At 41.2% G+C, this 26471-nt stretch overlaps 1 protein-coding gene across 1 annotated transcript; it reads right to left on the bottom strand.

Moving 5' to 3' along the window:
• Positions 1-204: 204 nt before the first annotated feature.
• On the bottom strand, positions 205-25173 carry TARS1 (threonyl-tRNA synthetase 1). Its single transcript, XM_044431334.1, has 19 exons — positions 25105-25173; positions 22623-22703; positions 20930-21120; positions 19251-19374; positions 17059-17180; positions 14769-14886; positions 13434-13498; positions 13264-13342; positions 12820-12966; positions 11946-12044; positions 10981-11147; positions 9154-9316; positions 8933-9070; positions 7666-7743; positions 6477-6577; positions 6289-6393; positions 5116-5188; positions 3195-3309; positions 205-728 (listed from the first exon to the last, which is right to left on the bottom strand). The coding sequence occupies exons 1-19, from the start codon at positions 25123-25125 to the stop codon at positions 580-582; spliced, it is 2136 nt and encodes a 711-aa protein (XP_044287269.1). The 5' UTR covers positions 25126-25173; the 3' UTR covers positions 205-579.
• Positions 25174-26471: the final 1298 nt, after the last annotated feature.

Here is a 26471-nt window from a genome sequence, read left to right as displayed (position 1 = left end):
AGGGAGGAATCAAATGCTAAGGTTTCTGCTTTAAGAAGTCCAGGCTGAATCTGACATTCTGCTGTATTTACAATCTAATCATCAGAAAGGAACCGCTTCAACTAAAATAAGCAATTACGCACTTGGTTGGCTTACATGAGGTCTTTGACGAAACAGAATTAACAAGGCTACAAATGTGAAAGAATACACTACTACAGAGTCATGTTGACAATGAAGGCATTTTCTTAAAATTTTATTTTGTGGAAAGAGGAAAATTATTTGAAACTTGCTGCAGTGATATCTGAATCCCTGATAAATCTATTGTCCCTTTTGCATTTTGTCTTTTTTATCCTTAATTCACAGAGCTTCGTGAGCTGACATTTAAGTGCCATTGAAGGCCACTGTACTCATACAAAATTGACTTTCTACTTAATTTCTGAATATATGAAAAAATCTGGGCTGAGGTTCATTTGATAAAAAACATTTTAACTAGAATAGAGTGCAAAGATCATTGTCCAGCAGGACCAACAGTGGGTGGCTGTGGGAGAAGGATCCCGTTCTAATGACAGCCTAATATGGAGAAGCCAGGATTTATGGGATTTAGAACTCTTCTTCAGCATTTTTGCAGCGCGACTTCTTCAACTGCAGCAGCCTCTCCACTGTTTCAGTCACAGTTTGTTCGCCATGAACCTTGTTGTCTCTGGTGCGGATATTAACCGTTCCACTTGCCTTCTCTTTCTCCCCAATAACTAAAAGAGAGAACAGCAGGCAAAAGCTTTTGTTATTTTTACCATTTAAGATGCTGAACTAACCTATTATACCACGCAATATTTAAGAGCTAACACTAGACATGATGATGCCTCCACACACTGCAAAAGCAACATAAAAAGATGCTGCCAAACCAGGATGGATTCCAGATCTCACATGTGTCTAACAAGGCAAGTAAGGAACAAGGTCTGATGAATGGAGTCCAAGAAATATATTGACAATCAGCAAATCTAGTCCGCCCAACATCCTCACTGTTTCTGTATTGTTTCTGCTCCTCAGTATTCATGTCATGATGTCTTTGGCTGGTTTTGGTTTATATTCAAAGAGCTGTCAGGGTTCTGGATATACTTAGAACTACTTAATGCTCATCAGAAATAATAAATCTAAAGAAATCACAGGGACAAAATGCACAAAATTATTGGCTTTGCTACTCTGTTATAGAAAGGGCTTGCTATTAGAACTTCAAGTAGGAAAAAATAAAAAGGTCTCATCCTCCCACAGAGCTGGAGTGCAGCCAGAGCAGAAACCAGTGACAATGTGCTCAGCTTCAGCTGGCTGAAATAAAGAGTGATTTGGATGCCTCCATTGCACCAGAGCAGACAGAAAACTGAATACCTTCTAGAGGAACAATGTATTGTAGCACTAGTCTTCCAAAAGTGGATTCTGTGGGGGCAAATGTTAAGTGCTCAGTGAAGCTAATCAGGGTAGACAGACTGAGAAGCTGCTTTAAACATCTCTGTGAGCAGCACACTGGTTGCAAAGGCAATCCAAGTGGTTCCTGCTAAGGTAGAATGTGCCATGGCATGCAGAGGCCTTTCAGTCTTCAGATTCAGGGGTTGCAGAAACGCATGCTCTAAACCATCTAGCTATGGATGGGAAATCTCCAAAGCATGGGGTGTAAGGACACAAGGGTGAGTCCTTATGTCTGAACTCTGCTACAAAGCAAATGAAGATTTTGGGAGCTCTGGTGCACATCCAGCTTGCGCCACAGACTCTTGCAGGGGCTTGGCGTGAAGGAAAGGGGGGACAAGCACCTGTGATCTGTGGAAAAAAAGAATCTACTTTAGGGGGAAAGGATGACTCAAAGTACAGAATGACACCCTATATGGCCTTGTGGAACACACAGAAGAAGCTGACAGAGAGAGTACTCCATTCTTACATGCTTCTGGCTGGGAAGAGGGTCATTAGGTAGGTGGACCTCGCTGAAAAGAACCTCAGTAGAATCAATATGGATAATTCAAAGGGTACTTTCATAAGTACCTTGAGGCTAATAAAGAACTGCCAGAATGGGAAGCACTGCAGCATAGGGAACAGGGGTGCTCTGAGGAGATGCCCGTCTTGAGATGGAGGTGAAATATCAGAGTGAAGAAAGAACGAAGGCCTGTCTACACCATATTCAATTTCAGTCCCGGTTCTAAGTCTGACCACATGATAAAAAGTAGCTCCTTAATACATGCTGTCTTGTGCCCAAGTGACTTTAATGCCTGCACCGAAGAATGAATGCCTGCAAGGTCACGTTGTAAATTCATTAAGTAGACAGCAAGTAAGGTTCTCAGAGTAACCAAGACTGAGATAATGTCCCCTTCAGAAGCCACATGACTGGATATATTCATCCAGTGTCTGGATGGGAGGACTGGGCCCAGGGAAGTAAGTACAGCAGGAAGAACCAGGGCTCTGACTGAGTAATGTGAAGAAAGCCACCATCTCTGGGCTGTGAATCTGAAATCTGGAGAAGTACTAAGGTAAAAAGACTCCAGCAGCGAGTGCAAGATGTGGGTGAGAGATGTGAGATCAACCAGAAAGGAAAGCCATTTCTGCCTTAGACAAAAGAAAGGGAAGAACTGGGAGCAGCGCTGAAGGTCATCATCCTTATGCAGCATGTGGTTATGAAGGACAGGAGGAGTTAACCTATTCTTGAATGTCCAAAGCACCAAACTTATAAGCAAGATGGGACTATTATGGGGATACACCAGTCCCCTTTGGCGCAATCTGCTCATTTTTAACAGTCAGGTAGAGATAGCCGATGAGAAACAAAAAGCAGAACAGAGATTCTGATGTGGCACATCACTCAAGCATTTTATACAGAACTGACAGATAGTTTTGGCTACAGGGTGGTAGAGAAATGAAATAAATAATAATATAAATAATGAGGCAGCAGAGCAAATCATCCATTCCTGAGTCACTCTGTGCTGCCACAAAAGGAGACCTGGGTCAGTTTTCTGTTCTGTTTTTTATGAGTAAGAAGGACAAAGATTTTCCCAGAGGCAGTTGATATAAACTGGAATAAAAACACTAGCTACAGCTAATAAGGCAGCACAGAGAAGCTTCAAAGGAAATATATTTTTTACAAAATGTAATACTGCTGGTGGAGCTAGAAAGCTTTACAGGTATCTAAAGGGTAGCCTTGGGCTTGTACCCTCAGAAGAACAATGCAATAATATTGTTACCTAAAATAAAGTTGTACTGAGCGAGCTGAGCGTTTCTGATCTTCTTGTTCAGGGTGCAGCCAGGGTCCACATCAATGTCCGTCATTAAGCCAGCTTCGTGGAACTGCTGCTTCACCTTAGAGAGCATCAATGTGACAGCATTTAGATTACGCTTAGACTGGAAAGAAGCATTTCTAGACTCAGCGAAAAGTCTGAGTTACATAAAAATTAACATGCAAGGATAAATATGTAATAAGGCACAGAGTTTACAGTCAAATTGACATTTAGTAGTTAGATATTAACAAAGGAATCTTACTATCCCTGAGAGTGTTGCAGGTACCACAGGATATGTTGGATTCTCCCTCCAAAGAAAGTAGATATCCTACGGCCTCCTACAATCCTGTCCCTGGGCTGCCCCTCTGCTGCCATCAGAGGAAGTACAGCAATGGCTGTTCCCCCGAGGCTATAATATAAGGCTTGGAGAGGTCAAGAAGAGGGCCAAAAGGAAAGAGAAGAAGCCACGGTCAACAGAACTCTACAGCTTCTCCATACCTACCCACAACAAAGGAACTACCTAGACAGGTTCCAAGGCCCATCTAGTACAAACCTTTATTGTTACAGAGGAATTGGCGGCAAGACCTCCCCATTCCACCCTGCCTGACTTGTTGCCAGCAGGCACAGGAGGGAGAAATACATGGCATTGTTTTCTACGCGCGCGCGCGCGCGTGTGCGTGCGTGCGTGCGTGCGTGCATTTGCGGTAAAAAAAGATATTCAGATGAATGCAGGAGTGAAGTCAAATTTACATCTTTGCTGCAGAAGTGATTTCGGAAACATGGCAGCAGGGTTCTACTCTTTGTTCAAACGAATTTACACAGATACTACAATTAGACATGTACAATTAAGATGTAGATACTGCAATTGCACACTGCTTCCCTGTTCTGCAGTGAAAGACACGAGAGAATGCAGATGACACTAACACAAAAGTGAAACTTATGCCTGCCCAAGGGTTCTTGCATTGTGAAAAACCACAGCATATGCAGCAGCTGCAGGCATCTTAAATGTGAATACTTTCCAATACAGTTAAATTAGCAGCTGCAGAGCAGAACAAAAACAGCAATGCACCTTCCCAATACAAATACTTCCAATATAATTCATATTCATAGGATACCCAGCCATTATATTTCAGATGTCCACTTCCAAATCCAAATAAAATCTGAAACTACTACTAAAATATTTTGAGAAAAAGCCAAAACTCTGCAAAGTAGTGACTGTACACACAAACACAGAATATTTTCAAAATTAGTGGATCAGGTATGTTCTGCTACTACCTTTCTTATAGCAGTCTCTCCACCTTCCCTGGGGCTACTGAAGACCTACATGCTCAGAGGGAAGGGAGAAGTGAAGAAGCCCATGTCAAGCAGCACTGCTAACTGAGCCTTGAGAGCACTATGTTCATATGTTTTGATTGCTTTTTCTGCAGTGACATGTTTGTTTTGTATTTAAAAACTGTAAACTATGCCTTGACATAATGGTAGTATTGAAATGGGCTAAATAATTATAGTCTTAGTAACATCTTTCTCTAAGAATAAAGCATTTTGTAAAGTAACACAGTAACTCCATGCCTTGAGGGGGCCTTTGAATATGTCTCTCTCTAAGAACAGACTGCATCCTTGCTGCACCAAAAAACTCCCAAAAAGACAAAAACAAAGGACCAGAATTGCCCAGGTGCTTATAATAAGGTGCATGGACCCAGGATGCCCTTCAAATGAAAAACACTCACTGGGCATGTGTGAACTGCTGAACGAACCAAGCTGAATCTTATATCTTCAAGTGGGTGAAACTGGCTTGCAGAGAGCATCATCCAGTTAACATGCCACTGTTAGTGCTTTGTTTCATAAATTTTGCCTGTAAATCTGGGACAGGAGTAAAAAAAATCCCTACCTTTTGAGCATACTCATCACATGCTGGTCCAACTGGTACCACCATCACCTGCTGAGGGGACAGCCAGAGTGGCCTTGTGCAGGAAGAGAAGTAAAACACGAGTATTACTAGCCTTATTTATTGACTAACTTTATATCACTTGGCAGACAACAGCAAATTTAAGCTACCTTTAAAAGAATGGCTGTATGAATTGAACCTTTGAGTATTTCTCACTGTAATGTCATGCCTTTTTTTCTGGAGTGAAAAGCTTTGTTTCTTTACAAAGCTGCCACCCACTTTTCTCAGTCCATGTTAAGGCTTTATTTTTTAATTTATTCACACTCCTTATTCCATTTTTTCATGGTACTCATTTCTGCAATAGATACTAGCATTATATGTGAAACAACGAACTCAAGGGCCCCAAAAAATATGCTTTAGTTGTGATACGAAGGAAAAGATGCACAGTATGTTCGAAGGTTGTTCATCTCTATAAGACTAAGATTGATTAGCATAGGTGTGAAATCTACCAAACAATGGTTTAGGGCATGGTGATCATTCTGAAATTATCAGCAGTGGCAGCTCAAACCATGTTGTTCGTTATGATTTTAAAATTTTAATATATTGTAAACCGTCCTGAGAGTCATTGGCTAAATAGGAATGGTATAAAAATGTTTTAACCAACCAACCAACCAACCAACCAACCAACCAACCAACCAACCAACCACAGGCCTAATACTGGTCTTTATTCTTCACATAAAATACAGTAATAAAGTAAAACTTAATTTAAAAACCACAAATTTAAAACAGTATAAAATTAACCAAGATAAAAGCCAGAAGCAGTTCAAAGATCAAAACTATTTTTTTAAATGGCACTAGGCTCACCTGGGATGCGCATTACACAACCAGTAGGGGACCACTCATTTGATGGGGGTACCTGGAGAAAGGCCTCTGAGCATAGTCTTAGAATCCAAGGGGGTTTACATGGAAGGGGATTATCCTTCAGGTAACCTGGCCACAAGCTGTAAAGGGCTTTGTAGGTTAACACCAGGACTAGAAATTGGACTCAGAAATGCCTTGGGTTCAGTCTTTCCACTTGCTATTGCCAAAGTCAACAGTAAACAACGGTTTCCTGTGATGCCCAAATGCAGCCACTGTGAAAATGAGCAAAACTAGAAATGAAAAATGATACAATACCATTTCCCTCCATAGTTTTCAGTGAGGATAGCGATCATCCGCTCCACAGATCCCAAGATAGCACGGTGTATAATTACTGGCCTTTTCTTGTCATTACCATCATGACTGGAAGATTTAAAAGAGTTTTAAAAAACAAAAAATAGGAAATAAAATACTTTTAAGCAAAATAAAACACATGATGATCTTACCTCACATAGGTGAGATTAAATCGTATTGGAAGTTGAAAATCCAACTGGATTGTAGCACACTGATGATACCGACCAATGGCATCCTTAATCTGAATGTCAATCTTTGGAGCGAAGGATGGTTTGGGGATGAGATGAAATAAATGTTAACAGGATTCTTAGGTTCAGCAACACCCTTCCTCAGATGTAAAGTCCAGTGTGGTGCTACAGTGGCTGTGCATCCTCCCCCCGTTTCCCTCAGCACAAGGGTTACGGTCACAAGGTGGGAAAAATACTAAGACAATGGGCAAGTGGCCAGGGAGGCAGGCTGGGGGGGAGCACCCAGGCACTAGTCCGACAGGCTGCTTTCTTCTCCTCATCGTATCTCAATTTCCTAATTTACCATTTGCTAAGTGGGCTCCTGGCTGACTATACACAAACTTTTTTTTACTGTATATGATACGGGAAGATGGTTACTCCTGCAAGAAGAAAAAAAGTATTTGCAATGATAGCTGCACTCTTTTTCTCCATTTTACTTTACAGACTAGTTCATATACTGTATAGGACAATCTTTCTGAGAGGTACAGAAATGGATTAAGCCTCTTCTCCACTATGAAAAAAGAAACACTGTATAGCAAACAGTATGAAACTGGCCTCTCTTCTGTTCCAAGTGGTTTAAAGCATACATTACATATAGTTCTGTTATATAATATATAGCACAACATTAAGGGTGCAATCTTATTGTTCCACCCTTGATGCATGAGTGTCCAAACTTCTTACATGCATTTTGTGCCCTGAATGAGGGTCCACGGCAGCAACCTCTGATGACACTATTCCTTACATCTTGATTTTTATCTAGATTTCTGGATAAAACTGTGAAAAGAGAAGGACGCTGGGACACCAACAGGAACTGGCACAGGTCCTCAGCATGAGCCTCCTGCCCCCAGCATGCCCCTTTCCTCCTCTCCAAAGCATTCATGACCTCTGGGGAGGCAGCCGGTGTGGTTCTGTCTGTGCTATGGAAGGCCACAGGACTGTACCCTAAGCCAACCTTCAGCTCTACTTCCCAATGAGCCCTCCACCCCAGATATGTACAAACACTGCAGGCACCATGTCATGGGTATCATGTACAAATGAACTTGTGGAACAAGTTACAAAAATGAGCACAATGACGCATTTTATTTCAAATTCACTTAAGATCTAATTTACTAACCTTCGGCCCATAGAAAGCTCCATCCCCAGGGTTCAATTCCCACTTCTCACCAAATTCATTCAAGCTATTTTCAAGTTGCTAGTGGAAATGATATACAGGTCATTAGAAGTTTTACTATGTAAGATGAACTGAATTTCCTATTTTCTCTTTTTGACAACACAGCTTGACATTACACAGGTGTAGTGCAAGGGTGGAAACATGCAGCACCCTCAAATTTGGCAATAGCAAGTGAAAAAAATTCCAGGACAAAACAAAAAACAAAAAACAGTCTTTTGTGCTACAGAGCACAAGGGTCACATTCAGTTCACAACTATTTATGCAAACAACAACAATTTTAAAAATGAGAGGCATCTTGCACTCTACGGGACTCCACAGAATGCAGGGTCTGGAGGTCCCCCAAAACTCTCACTGTTGTCACCCCTGCTGTACAGCCCAGAATATCAGTTATGCGGCACTCTACTGAGAATTACCTGGAAAATCTGCTAGTTTATTCTCACAATAGACATGACAGCCTTTTCTTAAGCTTGTACTGAACAAGAACAAGCTTAAGAACAAGTATACCGGCTACAGCTTAGGTAGTTTAAGTGCACTAAAAGGTTAACTGATCTATAAAATACCATTTTGAAATGTGGTTTTACAATCCAATCCTGAACCCATTACTCCTAAGTTCAGCTCACAGAAATACATCTATTATCCCTTCTCAAGGCATCAATCCTATTGATACCAGAAATGTTCCCAATGTCCTGACTTTGCCTGGCAACTGACTTCTAGCAGGGGAGGATGAAAGCCCCATGGGTTCCAGTGAAGAGGATCTTACTCCTGGATGCAACCTGGTTTTCAGTGACTCCTATCCATGAAAACTTGTTCAAAGAAGTGTGACATCCAACTTAGCATGAGGAGAACATTATGATAGAACAGAATGTCCTCTCCGCCACTCACCCCCATCCCTAGAATCTACTCCAGGGTCTCCAGTCACTTGGAGCAGTTCTGATGTGTCTGTACACACGAGAGGGATGTCAAGGTAGGGAGAAAAAAATTCTTCCAGTGGATGGACAGAGATTCAAGCTAAAATATCTAAGCTGCTCCACAACCTTCAGAGCTGCTAGTTTTAATTATATTTTTATATTTCTTTCCTATGCAGCCAGAATGGAAACATTTTTACATCCAAGTGTGAGGTAGACATTTATAAAATCAAATGAATGCATGAACACAATTAGCAATCAAATTTATCTTATTCATGGGTCCAGGAGAAGATAGTAAAAGTTACCTTTTCAGCTTGATTCCACACTTCAATGTCTCCTAGATATTTTTCAGGACGAGTGGAGAGATTGAGTTTGAAGGAAAAGCCAAACACATCATACACTGCACGCAAGAACTCCAGACAGCTCTTTATCTCCCCTTCAATCTATACATGAAACAAAAAGAGATGCAGTTAAAATCCATCCATTTCTAGGGGATCATTTCCCTTCAATTATATATTGATTATACCTGCTCCATAGCACAGAATATGTGGGCATCATCCTGCTGGAACCGCCTCACTCTGGTGAGACCTGTAAGTGTCCCTGAAAGCTCATTACGATGAAGCACTCCAAAGTCGGCCAGTCGCAATGGCAACTCTCTCCAGGATCTTGGCCGGTGATCAAACATGAGGCTGAAAGAATAAGGTATGTGCTTGAACTCAAGGACTGCACTGTTAAGAGAGATTCCTTAAGATCGAGATCCATGAATGTCTTGATATTCTCAGGAGCTGAAAACACACTGAAGAGGCCACTGTCCCACAAGGAGGGTGCTCCTGCTCACATGTCCACTCCTCTACTACACTACAGCTCCCACACTCTTAAATTCTACCCCCCCGGGGGGGGGGGCAGGGGCTGCAACCCTTCAAAGCATACTTAAGTTTTGAGGGTGCTGCTAAACAGGGTGGAATTCCATGCACACCATGTTCAACTGACAGAAGCTGTTACGGTAACTGGAATCCATCCCTAGTATATAATATTCTTACTCAGAAAGAATTCTAAAATAATAACTATTTTCCCATGTCCTGAGTTATATCTCATCTTACAGTCTACTGAACCAGCAAATAAGCTGATGCTGCAACCGCTTCCAAAGAAACTTCAGCAATAAGTGCACAGTCGCCGCCTCAGCAGAAGTTTTGCTAGGATGTCATACCAGCAAACTAAAGTAGATCTGCACCACTGTGCCATGAATAGTGGTCACTGCCAGAGGTATAATTGTTTCAAATCACGTTAATTCCCATTTAGTACAGAAATGGGAAGAAACAGGACATGCAACTAAATGTGATGTCCAGAATGGGCATTTCTGCCATCAACAGGAAAACATATTCTCCATTTTTCCTTCCTAAATGCTTTGAATACTGCACACACATTCCTGTCCAGAAAGTTTCTTGTTTGAGGCACAGCATCTGAAGATGAACATTTGTATGCAAAACCATATTCTGATCTTGTAATAAGTTTGCCAAAAGGCCAGTAAAGTACAGTGCATGTGCGCGATCTGGTCCAAAGGCAGCAAGGCAACAAACACATCTGCTTAGCATGGGGTTGCAATTGCAAACTTGTCTGTTTGGCTCTCTGTCTGGGTAGTGAGCAACTGTTAATAAATGCAATAAAATACAATATGAAATTAAATAACAAAAACAACATAGAATTACATTAAAATCTTAAACCACATTTTAATAACTAAGCTACTAAACACAGTCTGGACTGCTAGGCCTGCTTTAAGAAACAGTAAACTCCACCCCAGCTCCTATTCAGAGTTGGTAAATGCCTTGGCAAAAAAAGGCAGTCTTAAGCTGGTGCTGAATGGATAGTAGAGTTGGCACCAGGCAGGCCTTGGTGGGGAGCTCATGCCATAATGTGGGGGACTCCACAGAAAGGGTCCTCCTCCTTGTTGCCACCAAATGAGCCTCCCTCACAGATGGCAACTGGAGGAAGAACTCGGATGATGAGTGGACTGTCCGGGTATGTTGTGGCTGGACGAAGCGTTCCGTGAGGTACTCCATAACGGATGGATCAAGGGCAAAGGAGGTGAGTGCATGCCACCAGCATGCTTTAGAACACAAAAGATGGCCACTGGCTATACTGAAACACTTGAATCTTAGTTGAATATGAGCATCAGTTTGATCAATTCTAGCTTGAGAGATTTTAATCTAAATAATCTAAATACAAATAACAGGGCAAAGGTAGTATTAAGCAAGGGTATTTCAATAGTGATTATCAAACATCACAAAACATTCATTAAGAAGTGGGGAAGTGAGCTGATTTGAATGTTGATGCTTATCTGATGCTAGGTCCATACCAATGTCCAGGGCAGTTCATTGGCTTCAGAGCAAAGACCTCTTTTTCCACCTCAAAGGAAAACATGTTGTCACTGTAATGCTGCCAGTGCCCTGAGGTCATCCAAAGCTTGCTGTTGAAGATGTTTGGGGAGACAACTTCTTGGAATCCTCGCTTTCGGTATTCACTCTGAAAGATGATTATTAAAAATCAGAAGCATATATGAGCAGGCTAGAAGAATCTGACAAATTCTGAAGAATCCCTAGAGCAAAGCCTTGCTTCTCCCTACTACTGATGAGCATTTAATCCAGCAACTCAACAGAACGGGCCTATTAATTTGCTTTTCCCTGTTATTAAAATCCAGAAGGAAGCTGAGGTAAGCTAGAGAAAAAGTGGAAGAATACAATGGAAGAAAAGGTTCCAGCTTCAACATTCCCTTTGATGCCAGTGTATCAGCACAGTATATATGGGCTTATGACATGATTCTACATTTAAGCAAATGCTGCTAGAATCTAACTCTCATTATTTTCCTACTTAGATACATACATATATGTATTGACGGGCAATATAAGAGCCCTCAGTTCAAAAGAAATACATTGAGCCAATTCATGAACTGGATTACATAGCTGCCAACTGTACAGGGTGCCAAGACTGATTAGCTGTGCTATATGTAGGCAGCTTTAGGCAAGACAGGGCAACATACAACCTAACAAGCTGAAGGCCACCAGCAGCTGTATTGCAGTCCAGCTGAAGTTTCATAAATAGTCTGATGTTTTGCACGATTTAGGAAACAGAAAATAAGCAATTCAGCAAGCTCCTGCTATGCCACTGCGCACAGTCACAAGTGCAGGACTAATGGCAAAGAGCACTCCCCTTCATCTGCCTGCAAGAGGAATTTTGCCCTCTGTGTGAATACAATTCAGTTCCTCATGTACTTCCAAAGGATTCAGTAGGGGGTTGTGGGGCGGCTTTGGTGTCTTGACTTACCCTGATGAATTCTATTAGAGTATTATAGATGTAAGCTCCCTTTGGTAAGAAAAAACAGCTACCAGGACTAAGTTCATGGAAGAAAAATAGTTCTTGATCCTGTAGGGGGGAAAAAAACAGTTTTCCTAAGCATTTTCTACCCTGTACTTAGAAACACAGAAACAAAGTGAGTCAGAAGGGGCCTCCCAGGCCATCTAGTCTGACCCCTGGCTCCAGTTGGCTTCATTTATGCAATCCTTAAGCATTGTAGTCCATAGTTCTTGGCTAGCAATGAAATAATCACTTAATAAGATCATACTAAGGAAGTCTGAAGCTCAGTGTTCTGAAACATATACAGCTTCCCCAAGAAAGTATGAATAATTTCTAGGAAAGCCAGGATAAAAAGCAGAGGAGAAAACGTTCTCCCGTAATGTAAAGAAAAAGAAAAGGAAACATTCAAAGCAACGGATATTAGAAGATACAGAACTGATAACTCAATGAGCGTTACAGGTTCATCATCTTTGAAAATACACAGGTTGTGCCCACAGGTTGTGGCATAGTGTTCACTCCATAAGAGTTCCATCTGCCTCCATGTTATTTCCAAAGGAGGCTTGAATCAGGCCTCTAATACTGGTGACAAAGCAATACAGAAACCCTAAAAGCTGGTATGTGTGCAGTCCTATTAAAGATAGCACAGAAATATAAAAATGGGATTTAAAAATCATGCATAATTCTTGAGTACTATTAAGCACACAGTTCTTTAAAGCAGACCTTAAGAGTAAAATGTTTAAAAGGTTTTAAAATACACAAATATTAGTATAATATCCTTCCACAAGTGGGACACTCTCTCTTCACATAAATTATTCAGTCCATGCCACCAGGAACTTAATCTCACCCTTCCAATCTTTCTGTGATCTCTGTTCTTTGCCTCTTCTTGAAACTTCTCCCATTCTTTTAGCATTTTTGAATCCGGAAATGAAATTCCATAAATTCTCTGCAAACTTTCCATATCAGATTTTCCTTCCCAATATGTAGAGGAGTTCTGAAATCACAACATGTTTAACACCAGTGTACAAAAAATATGCATTTTATAGGAAGGCATCACTGTTTATACAATTTGTATTTAAAATTACATATTTGTCATGTGGCACTGGATTGAAAAGTGTGGCAAGATTTGGCCAATGGGATCACTTATAGTCAGACACAACCGAACAGCTGAATAACATTTTTTGTCATATTCACAGATAATTTTAAATATACAGTAAAACCCCCATATCCGCTGTTTCAGTTACTGTAGTTTTACTTAACCAATGCACTGGAGAAGAATTTAATTCCTTACCTTGTGTATTTTTAATGCTTTGATTTTCCCAGTATGTCTAACGTGAGGTCCCCTGCAAAGATCAATCAAAGGGCCACACCTAAAAGACAAGGATGAACCTTAGACTCCTGTGATACACTATGCCATCAGATTATAGGAGATTTGGGCTTGGTTGATTTCTGAATTTTTACCTGTACACAGTTGTGGTCGGAGTGTTGACTTTTTCATTCAAGATGCGACACTTAAACTTGTTGTACTAAGGGAAAGTTAAATGAACTAGAGTTAAATCATTGCCATGCTACAATGTAAATTCTATGCCTACAAACAGTTGCCACAGCATAGTCAGCAAAAGTCTGCAACATTAAAATAACAGCAAAACAGAATTCTATAGGCATTTAAGACATTTATTTCTCTATCCCACAAAATTAAACCAACTTAAAAGGTAACCCAAGATGTGGTTAATTGCAACTGTGTTCTATTATAGAGCAGAGCTAGCTGAAATCTCCATTCCATCTGACTTTAAGGCTTAAGGAAGCAGAAGCCTGAAAGCTACAGAACCCTCCCACACTGGGATCCTACAAAACAATATTATAGAGGATTCTATCTCAGCAGCTGCAAAACACTGAGTGAAAAAATGATTGCCCAAAGCCACCTAATTCTGACAATGCTGAGCATTTACAAACCAAAGAAAGAAGAAAACAAGCACGCACTCATGCACTTAGAGGTGATAAGAAATTCAGCACATAGAAAGATTAGATTTCTTAGAGTTCTACAGCATAATTCCATCTTTAATCCTTGAAGCCAAGCCTAGTACTACCAGTGCTTTTGATTTTTTTCAAAGCACTCTCTCCACTATGGTATTCAAGTTCTACAAACACCTGATTTGAGAGGATCATGCATAACTCAAATAAAAGAATCAATACTTTTTCGATATGAAATCCCATATTCAATCTTAAAAACGGCTTGGGACCTGGGTACCTGAAGGAGCGCCTCCATCCATACTTGCCCTCCCGCCCTCTAAGATCAGCGGCAGAGGCCCTTCTCCGGGAATGCTCCGTGAAGGAAATTAGGTGGGTGAGTACCCGGAGGAGGGCCTTCTCTGCGGTGGCACCCCATCTGTGGAATGCGCTCCCCAGAGAGGTCCGCCTGGCACCGTCATTATTTGCTTTTCAGTGCCAGGCCAAGACCTTTTCATTTAAATGTTATTTTAATTGATTGTTAAATTATTTATTGCTTTTATCTAACTCCAGGATGTTTCCAATCCTGTATATTTTGTATATTGTCATTTGTTGGAAGCCGCCCTGAGGCTTATGCGAATGGGGCGGCATACAAGCACTCCGAATGAATGAATGAATGAATGAATGAATAAATAAAATCCGTAGTACCCCTGGAGAGTAAGTTGCCAGATGCCACTGTCAAGAACAGGACTAGACAGACCAACAATCAGGGAAAGGTACTACAAAGGTAACACATAACTAATGCAACTGTATCAACTATAGCTGACATGAAATCAGGTAAGATACTACCTTAAACATTTCAAGTAAAGTTTCCTTCTTAACTTCCAGTCTCTCAAAAGGTTGTTTCTCTTTCATAATTTTCTTGCACAGGGTCTCTAGAGCAGGGAAGTCATTGCTTGAGACACCTCTGGAGCAAACAAAATGAAAACAGATAAGGACAGTACACACTGCTTCCCTGGACTCTACTCTCTTCCATCTCCGTGTATTCATCAAAAAATAATCTGCAAAGCCTGCCCAACTAAATGCCACACACTGAATTCATTTTTCACACCAATCCATGGGGGGGACGGTAACTGTGGAGATTGCCTGTACTGCTGCACCACAAGTGGTCTTCAGGGTGGTCTTCCTCACTGCCAAGGCTTTGCTGAGCAAAAGGACACATATTGAGGGGAGGCCAGAAGGAAGTGGCAGCGACCACTTGCAGGGGGTTCCCACTCCCCTCTGGCAGCAGCACGCAGTGGCGGCGTGTGTCCCTCCACTCCCAGCAGCAGCGGTGCAGTGTGTGCGTTCCCACGCCTGGCAGCGGCACAGGACCACTCGCTGCCTTGCCAAATCCCACCAGCAGCGCACTGGCACTACAGCTCTCCCCACCTCTGTAACAGTGACAGTGCATCCTTCTGCGGCAGGCAGTGGAAGGTCTTGCTTTGGACCTGGGAGGATAACAGTCCATGGTTTAGGTAGACTGTCTGACTATAAACACTTTATAGTCCCCCATTCAGAGTAAAAATGTTGACAAGATGGCTTCCAAAGAAAAATATAAATAACAGTAAACTTTAACATGGTACAACATGAATAACAACTAGGCCTAACAGGAACTGAAAAGATTCCTAAAAATAAGCAAATACTAGTAACACCAATCAACAGCTCTCCAAATAAGTATTATTTTTTAAGAAAGCTGCATTAAACAAATGGGTCTTAAAGCCCTTTGTAACAGCCAGTAAAAATATGGCCTAATGGACCTCATTTGGAAGTGAATTCCACAAATTGGAGCTATCACTGAAAACAAATTGTTAGAACACAATCCTATGGTTGCTGAGAAACAGTCCCAGGGGCCATAGGATTCTCTGACTAATATTAAAACATCCAAAAGACAAATGGCCACCTTCAATTATACAATGGGTTGAAGACTTGATAAAGCTCTCAATTTCTGAATGGAGTTTACAATGTTTAATCTACAAATGGATATCTAGTTTGCCTTTCTTGAAGTCTAGGTATAACTATGCCTAAGAATAGTAACATATTTGACTATACATAAAATATTTAGGTGTACATAGTATAGCAGGACCTCCATATCTGTTGGCTTGGTTACTACATTTTCAGTTAACCATGGTTGACCTTGGTTCGAAAGAGAAGTCATAAAGTACCAAAGAGAAGTGATTAAGTGCTTTCTGTAAGTGAATATTCTTGATTTAATAGGGCAAGAAAAAATGTATGCTGAGGTAAGAATAATGAAACTGAAAAAAAAGAAATGTATATTGCATATTTAAGTTTATTTTGGGTATATAGTTTATTTTTGGGCTTGCTGCTGTCACCTGCCACTGCCACGGTCCACAGGCACCCACTTGTGGCTCTCAAACACCTGACATTTACCATATGTGGCTCTTCCGCTGAGCAAGTCTGGCCAACCCAGTATATAGTACAGACTTTCCCATTATCTGCCGATTCAGGTATCTGCTGGGGATGGTTGGAACCAATTTACATGGATATGGATCCTGCTGTATATATGTATTAATTGTAACAGTTTCACAAACTCCGTTTATTTATATGTTTATTTCCATTGTTCATTTCTTGTTTTGTTATTGTTTTGATCTTTGAAACTCACAATACCAAAACAGTTTTAAAATATCTTCTCTGAAGGTAGCCAGAAATTTTCTACTGGAGAGGGAAACCTGACTGTGCAAGTATCCTCCATAAGGACGTGGAAATTCCACAAATAACAAAAAGGAAGCATCCCAGAGATGTCGAGAAAGAAGCAGTGTGTTCATTGCCTTCTGACGCACCCTTGGAATGGGGGTAGAAAACAACAGCCCACGAACTGGCACAATTAATGTTCTTCATTTGGCATCAGGCTGAGGAAAACAGTTTTTAAAAAGAGGCAGGGGGAGGGACAGAAAAGGGAAAAAAGCATTCTCTTCTGCTCTATCAGTGGGGAGCTGTCAGGATTCTGGATATGTCAGACTTCAACATCAGGGCTGTTCTGTTAAATTCAAGTGTTTATTCAGCCCAAGATTTTGGGGAAATTGCATTTTCCTCTCTCTGAAGCAGGCTGTAACAATCCAGCTAAAAACAAAACACTTACCCTTCTTCAAGGAACATATCATAATAAAATCCATTCTCTATTGGTGGACCATAGCACAAGCAGCCACCATATACCCTTTCCATGGCTTCGCCCATTATGTGGGCACTTGAATGCCAGTACACCTAGCAAGAGGGAAGACAAATAGCAGAATAAGACACCTGGCTGTTATCCACTATCAGTTTTCTTTCCCAGAAGAGTAAAAAAACTGCAACTATAGTTTCTGATACTCATGTTGTACTATTTAGCATAATTTTTAAAAACACATTCTCTTCTCCATCCTAACTTCTATCCTACTGAATGAATAATAGTCATATATTGGATTTATCAATTAAATAAACAAACAAAAAAGCTTGTTTGGAAAATATAGTAGCAGTTGCTTTTCTTGCTCAAAGACATTATGGGAAAAGCTACCTTTCAATAGGACTCACTGACTTATCCCAACCTGCACTGCCCCTTTGTAAAAAGAATTTCCTTCATATAGGAAAAATGCTTTTTAAGCTCAGAGGAATTAGACAGCACTGACAGAAAGTGCTGCTGCTCACTGCTGCACTGCAAATACGTTTTCCCTACTCATTGTTCTCAGGTTCAGGATTTCACTGCATGGAAAATTGGCATGTAAGTACACATGCATGTCAGTGATGTAGAAATGTAAATGATGTAGAAAAGTTTCACGCATCTTGACTGTCTTCTCTAAATATGACAGTCTTCTCTAAACATGGCCACTTCTAATACAAAAGCAAAACTGTGGTGATGCAAAAGTTAAAAACTGAATATCACACTTCAAAAATTAAAGTTCACATCCATTTCTTGTATGCAGGTAAAATCAGATTGCCAATCAAGCATTCTATAAGGCAGACTGCTTCCTCATTGTTTTATTTTAAAACGTGTACTTTGGAAAGCCATGCTTAGCCTTTTTTGTGTCTATTATAAACAATTATGTCAAAATCTCAATTAAAAATAATTAAAAGCTTTCAATTTTGCCTTAAGGCAAATATACGTATATTTCATAGCTCCAAAAATGATATCCTCTGATATGTAGGACAAGAAGTTCAAATATGTGGATCTTAGGTTACTGTTCAAGGTAACCACCAGTTTATGTTTTGCAAACATGATCCAATTTACAAACTGAAGCAGTCCAACAAACCACTGTGGTATGCAGAATGAGAGTAAGCAGCTTATAGATTCATGCACTAAGTGTGATCTCAAAGCCATTTATGACAAAGTGTTAACATTTATACAAAGAAAAACTCTCAAGTAGACTGTGTCTCAAGTTTGCATGTGAGACCATACACTGTGTGAGCCAGGAACCTTCAAACTTAAATGAACTGGAGTTCATTGGCAATGGTGAGATGGAACAAATATCCACATATGGCACTCTCAATCACTCTCAAACATTCTGCATGAAAATAAATATTTATCTGTCTAAATTTTACTCTTACAATAGTGTTCAATCTACATTTGTTTCAAGGACTAATGGTTAACTTACTTGCTATTAGAAAGCACAAAGCTAAATACAAGAAGGAATGGAATGTCACATGTAGCTACCACACTATTGTTTCCTACTAATATGCTAAAACACTATTATTAATATTATTATTCCTAGCTTCCAGCCAAGATTGATTTTCAGACTGGTTCACAAATAAAATCCATCTTGAGATGTAACATAAGTAAATGGGTATAAATATGTAAGAGGAGAAGGGGTTATCTGTGCAACCCACTATTCTACTTTCATGTATTTCTCTGAGAGGTGTTTGCTAGCTTAGCTTACTGCTTCTGTGCTAATTACTGTATTGTGTAAATAGCTATACTCAGTATTCTGATTATTGCAGTGAGACATATAGTTCTGCTTTTTCCACAAGGTGTGAGAAATGGCTCCAAATAATGCAGCATCTATTAGTCTTGTAGAATACTCCAAAAAACAAAACAAAACAAAACACACAACAGTTCTATTTAAGCATCATTAAGCAATAGCAATGATAGGAGTGTCATATTATAAGTTAATCTATCACTCTCACAGCTGCTAGATGCTGAAAACTTTGGTGTCACTTCCTGTAAAGTTCCTGTGAAGTACGTGTTTCCTATTTCAAGCATATTCTGCAATTATTCCTGAAAACTAGTTTCAGCAGAAATTTTCTCTTTCAGTCTTCCTCCCATAACTCAACAACTGAGTAATCACACAAACTGCAGATTACCGCTTGTGCTTCTTCATCATCAAACTTGAGTAGTTCCAAGGTACAGTCTCCCTCCAGTGGACGATCGAGATCCCAAACCACTTTGTTCACTCGAGAAACAACAGTGTTGTCAGCTAAGCCTTGACTAAAAATGCAAAATAAACAGGTATGTAAGCTATTGGCACACACTCAGAAAAAACAGATGTCTAAGTGACACATGAGTTGCTGCTGATTGGTAGTCCTAATTTCCCAATCTTAGACATTTAAAGATCTAACATAAAACAGTGTGTGTTCAGATGAGGGGGTTTTCTGAGCTTTGTTTTCTGATAATGAACACACTTCGAGAACTTGCTGGCAAACAGAACTATGGTATCTTATGGTAAATTTGCTAGTGTCAAATATCTGTTATACTATTTGGAACTTGCCTGACTGGATTCATGCCATATACTGTCACAAACAGTTTGTAATAGGAAACAGCCAATGAAAACCCATGAAATCCCTCCTTGCCCTATCATGAAGAACAGTGGGAGTGTTTAGGAAGACTGACATATCCTGCGAGAAATTATAGAACACACCTCCTGGGAAACTTCCAGATAAGTCAGGATCACCTTGAAGTTTCCTTCCTGGCTGACTAAAACTCACAGTGAGCGAGCATGTACATGCGTGCATGTGTGTGCGTGTGTACACAGTTGTTAGAAGATGGACCCTTCATGTATCAACCCTCTACACATACATGTGTGTATGCATATATGCATATAAATAAATGCTCTAATTCATTCTGCTTAATAGTCATAGGTTACAGCTGCCTTAAAACCAGAACATTTCCTAAAGTGTAATTATCAGTGTAATCTGACAGCCTGTGTGCTGTGGTGGTTAATGCTGGACAGGGGACCCAGGAGATCCAGCTTCTAATTTCCACTGAGCCATGAAGCTCCTACAGGCTGAGGATAAAATGGAACTACACAAGATGCCTTGGGTTCCTCAGAAGAGAATAGATGCAATGTAATGATAACTACAGCAGCAATAATCCTGCACATGTATATCAAGAATAAAATCCCACTAAATTCAATTAAGCTTATTACAAGGTAAGTATAGGATTGTAGCCTAAGTGCAGCAATAACTAATGTCAGGCAAACAAACAAAATATACAATGGAGATGACAAATTCTGAGCTATAAGAATGAAGTTTCCACAAAATTTATTCATGCGCTTGGTGCAGCAAAAAATGCAGTCAATTGCTTAACCATGTGGTAGTCATCGTGTCAGGAAATCCCATGTTTTTGATTTCACAGCATACAAAGGACTCATAGCCATAAATAAACCTTATCTGCAGGATGCAGCCCACATCAACAGCAAGCTACTGCCCTGAGCCAGGAGTTTTGAACATGAAATGCTTCACTGGTAGCAGCTCTACTGCAGAAATTTGGATCAAGCATACTTTACCACTGGTAGAAGAATATTTTTGTAAGGTATAAATTTCTTGATTGTTTTAAATCATATTGGCACAAATATCTTAATGATTAGATTATTCTAGTAATAAACTACTTTTAAAAACACACACAAAATTTGCATTTAATTTTAGAGAAAAGGATCACTACAGAGAATACCAAGAGCAATGGAGAGGCTATTTAATATACCGTTAAGAATGAAATGCAAATTTGCAATCTGGAGAAGGCAATCTGAATTCTCTAGCACCCATACCTGATTCCACTAGCAATCTGGTATGGTGTTGTCTTCCAGGACTCAGCATCAACTTGTTTGCCATCAGGTAAGGTAACCTTAATGGGCTGGCTTTCTTTAGCAGCTCGTTCTGCCAGAAGTCCATCATGTTCCGCTTTAAGTTTATGATATATTTCTAACCGCTCTGTAATATATTCAGGCCAAGGATGCAGCTGCACATGAATAGCAAAAGAAAACAAAAATGACATATTATGGAATCAGGTCTTGTTGATTATCAAATTTCAGCACAATATTACCTGCATTAATCATGATTGTTATTCTCTGAGGGCCACTCTTTACATAGCCAAAACAATCACTGAATATGACAGAAGTATCAGCATATTAGAAGAAAGACACTATAGTAAAGAGACAGAAGAACCACAAAAGAGTCAATTGGGTATGAATAGGGTAGCCAGAACCCTGAACAGATGCAATTTCCATTGCAATATTTTCTTGCAAGTTCCACTTGCCATATCTAATAGCACAACGGAATGCATGTTTGAAAGTGTACGGGATTACACTTTAAAGCTTTCATGTATGTTGAACTATGCCTAAACAAACACACTGGGTGGTTGCACAAAAACTTATTAGCTTAATTATATTGTGAGTTTAAGATGTCATGCAAGCAGCTCTGTCACTGGAAGCATGTGCGCAAACCAGAACTGTCTCTGTATGCTATGACTATAAAGTTATTTCACTATAAGCCATTGTAATTAAGTGGAACGTCCCTTCTTCCTTAACCTTTATTTCTTGTATGCGATGTCTTCATTTAGACTGTAAGCTTGACAGCAGAAACTGTCCTACTACTTAGCTTTCGAAGGAGCACAATCCCATGAATGTTTAGACAACTGTCAAAATTCCTCAGTCAGCTGGCTGTCTTGCCCAAGCATGCATAGAACCAAGACCAAAGCCACTCTGAGAGTCTTTTTGACTAATGGGTAGCATATAAATGCTGTACATAAAGAAATATTCAAGAACAGCACATTACGCAAAATAAAATGCTTGGAGCAAAGAAAAAAGAGTCTGTTGCCTTAATACTCTGCTTTTATATTCCGGGTAGCCATTGTTAGAAACACAATTCTAGATTATGTGGGACTTATAAAGTTATTTTCATGGTCTTACCTGACTGTCTCAAGAGCAATCAGTTACCAGAAGAGGAATGAAACAAGCCTCAGAAGCTCAACTTTTGATCTAGAACAAGTCTGTACATTCCTCTCTGCAATTCAACTTCACAAAGAGAATGTAGGCACCTGACTAGTAGCTAGATAGACTTGAAGGGGCTGAGCTATCTGCAGTCAAATCTCTACAGAGTATTGCCCAGAGGACTTTGGCTGTGGGATGGTATAGAACAGAAATAACATTCACCACCACCACCACCACCACCACCACCTTCTTGTAGGGTGGCTGGCTGTGATACACTGAGGTCTTAACTTGTAAGGCTGGCTGAAAGAAGGGGAAGAGTTGGTGGGTAGATGAGTTACCTTGCCAGCAGAAGACTCACTTTTTGCACTGTCTGAGCTCAGATTGTGACGAATTCATGGAGAGAAAATTTAAAAGCACTACTCTAAGAATATCCATTTGACAGTAAATTGCATGAAAATGAGGGCAAGTTACAGTGATAATTTTTGTAAAGCTCAATCTTTAGTGCTTGTTTTGAAATAAGATAGAGAGTTACCTCTGAGCGGCCACCAACACCAGTTTCCTCCTTGCTTTTTTTCTTTTCTGAATCTTTCTTTTTCTCTTTTCCAACAACAGTCTGAAACAATAAGAGAAAATAATCAAACCACTCGATTCAAAGAGTCATCATTAACATTACTAAAGGTACAATCCAATCCAAGTGCCCAAACACTTTGCATTTGGAGAACTGGTGGCACCCTATACAAGGCAGGAGGAGTGCAGAAATGAAGGTTGCCTCTGTGTCTCCCTCCCTATAAAATACTTAGGTGGATGATTTTGGCTTCCCTTGCCCTGGAGAGCAAGAGAAAGGGACAAAGGCACCACTAGGACACCTCTTCTCATGGCAGCACTGGTCTCCCTCCACTCCCCATATTCCTTCTCCAACCTTGGAGAAGCAGCTGGCACAGTTCTTTCTACAAGGGTTGTGGTGGGACATGGGATAGTGGTGGTGGAGGAGACTGCTCCAAGCCTGGGGTCCCGGCTTTGACCTTGGATCAAGTTTCCAGAGTTGAAGCTGGTACTAGACACTAACAGCCATAGGATTTCATGCTTGCAGGGCACTGATGCCACTTGCTGGTTTACAGATGGGCACACACTTTTCCCATGTGTTTAAAAGTTGACAGCTACTATTTTGGGTGGTTAAATTAGTAGCACTTCACTGCATTTTTATTACCCTTTTATCACACAATTTATGATTATGGGTGAATTCACCAATCACACCATTTTGTTACAGATTAATCAGAAACCACAGACATGATTAGGTGTTCTGTATTCATTATTGCTAACTGTGCTGTGTGAGTCATTATGGTCCACCTTACTAGTCCTCCAAATCTGGTGATCCAAAGAGTACATTGTCTTTGAAGTTGCATCCTTCAAAGATGGATATTTATTACATTCCTTGGTTGCTCTGTAGCAGACCTCTCAGAAGAGTTTAAAGTAAGATATTAGGAGCATGGAAAGCTGCCTTATGCTGAGTAGATCAATGGTTTCTCTAGCCCAGTACTATCAATACAGACTGGCAGCTACTCGCCAAAGTTTTAGGCAGGTGTTTTTACATTGCTGAATGTTGGACATTCTGCATGTGAAGCCTGTGTTCTATCACAGAGTCTTAGTTCAAAATAAGTATAACAGCAAAGCTTAAAAATAAAGATCCAGAGGTGTAGCCATGTTAGTCTGTTGCAACAAAACCCAGACCAAAGAGCAATACATACAGTATAAGTTTTTGTGGATGCTGTCTGCTGCAGCATCTAATGAAGTAGACAGCCAATGAAAGTTCATGGTACTACATGTATTTTAGGTTACAAACTGGGTATTTACACAATGAATACATTTAAAAGCACTCTTTTATTCTTTTCTTAAAAGAGGCTTTCACCTATCTTATATGGAAGATTGTCATACTTTTTCATGCTGTAGATGCTAACCTTAGTTCTTTGAAAGCATAAAACACTGCAGTGTGGGCTTGAAAACAGACACTTGAAGACACCCAGCTCAAGTCGTATGAGAAAAGCAAATGTGGGGAGATGGTGGCTATAGCTATGACGAAAGGTTACCTGGTCCAGGGCTAATGCTGTAATATTTCAGGTTTGCAGAGCATCTGAGAACTCAAATGTCTCCCCATCGATATTCATTATTTATTTTTATAGCAACTTCCCTATGTGCTGGGGCAAAAGGTTACAACCCCTGCCTCAAAGGGGTTGCAGGCTATAATTTAACAAAGGGTAGACTAAGAAAGGGGAAGGCAAGTGGTAAACTCCAGAAAAATAAGCAAATGGTTCCTTTCTACTGCTCTGATTAGGAGACAGCCTAGAAAGGCTGGAACCCCACATCTTTCACCAAGAGCTCTGAATCTCTGGGAAGCAATCTATTCCTGCTGTCCCAGATACAGCAGAGATCATCAGGGCTCTGCACCTTGATCTCAGCAAGCAAAATAAAGGTACAGGGCCCCCCTCGATTAGCTGAGGTTTTGCTCACATATACTTTAGCCTTTGACTCTCTCAGGCTGGGGTTATCTTTCCCGGAAATCAAATGCCCTCTTCTCGCCTGTTCATACAGCCCTTGTGACAAATAGGACCTTCGAAGACACGAAGAGAGCTTACAGCATATACTTAAAAAAAAAAAACAAAAAACAACTTTGTGGCCCTGACTCCCAGTTCCCTTCGGTACTTAACACCGCCCCTGTGGATAGAGACAAGGGGGCTCTGCCTAAGGCTTCATGGAAGCGCTGGGCTGCGTTAGAAAAGCTCCCGCCTTGCTGGGTACCCAGCCTAGACCGACTCCCGACGAAGCCTCCCCGCCCCCGAAAGCGGGTCCCTGGCAAGCCTTGAGAGGACCCAGTGCGGTCTTCCTCCTTGCCCGGCGCGGCCTCTTCCTTTTCCGCCACAGCAGCCTCCCGGGAACACCGCCCGGGAAGACAACGGCGGCAGGTCAGGAACAACCAGCCCCCTTCCGAAGCTGCGGCCACAAATCACACCGACCCTTACCTGCTCCCCGGGCGCGTCCATCCCGGAGCCGGTACCACGTTGCGACGCGTAACCACCAACAGGAAGGCGCGGGAGTGCGCAGGCGCGGGCAGCTGATGCAACGCCGCCTCGCTCCTCCCTCGCCGCGCTGAGGCGGCCGCTGGGCGGGGCTGAGGGTGCCGGTTTCGCCGGGAGGCGGAAAGGCCGCGCCCGCGCGCGTCTCGAGCGCTTGTGTGTCCGCGAGGGAGAAGCGGGCGGCTCCCGTCAGGCGCCGAGCAAATAAAGAGTTAAGCCAGTCTTTCCCCCAGGATGTTTTGGGCAACAACTCCCACCTTTCCCAGGCAGAAGCTCCTCACGCTAGCCAACGTTTTTGTGCCAGCTGGGTGTTGCCCTTAGGCCCGGAAACCGGGGGACATGCAGTGAATAAATAACAATATTTGAGACCTGTAACATCTGGAGGAGATGGAGCGAAGCAAGGGAGAAGGCCAGCTGTTCCTAAAAAGACGATGGTAGCCATGAGTACCTTCTTTATTCAATGTCACTAGTCAAGGATTTCTAATACAAAACCTGTGGAGGTGGTAGCTCCACTGTCAGCAGGGCTGTGTATCCACTCAGGATTTAGCCCAAACCTTTAAGGATAGCACCACGGATAGCTCCTTAGTTTGGCAAAACATCTGGAGTGGATACACAGCCTGCTGACACTGGCAGCCATCCAACCTCATGAGATTTATGGGAAGGCTTACCTCCTAATAGGGATTGCAAAATTCTCAGTACATGAACAGTGCACAACAAAATGTTTCCACCACATGCATAGAGCAATACAAGTGACCAAGGCACAACAATGTGGTAAAAACTGCTATATGGTCACTGGTCATGCGCATTGACCCACTGAATTATAGAATCCTACATAGTAGAGTTGGAAGGGGCCATGAAAGCCATCCAGTCCAACCCCCTGCTGTTGCAGGACACCACGTTGCACCTTCAGAAAACTCTGAAGCAGGGACTGTCCTTTATTTATTTATTCGTTTTTATTAAACTTGTATACTGCACCAATAGTCCCCCAGTGGAACCTACTCCTCAATAAGTGTGTATAGGCTTGCAACCTTTGCTTGATTCACTAGCTGTGACCCTGTCTAAAGAGAATGGACCTTCCACAGTGAAGCCTGCTTTGTTAATAACCAGATTTGACTATTGTAATGTACTTTGCATAGGTTGCCTTCAAAGAAGGTCTGGACACTTAAGCTGGTATGGGATGCAGCAACCCAGGCACTTTGCATGCTTAAAACACATCTATACTATACTGGTTACAGTGGCTACCTCTTGCTGTTTTTCTGGGCTCTGTTTACCATTCTGGTGGTGATCATCAATAGTTGGGAATAAAGTTATAT

The sequence above is a fragment of the Varanus komodoensis genome, unplaced genomic scaffold, assembly GCF_004798865.1.
Source record: "Varanus komodoensis strain SLA01 unplaced genomic scaffold, ASM479886v1 scaffold22, whole genome shotgun sequence".
Classification (NCBI taxonomy): domain Eukaryota; kingdom Metazoa; phylum Chordata; class Lepidosauria; order Squamata; family Varanidae; genus Varanus; species Varanus komodoensis.
This window is presented reverse-complemented; position numbering and strand designations above follow the sequence as displayed.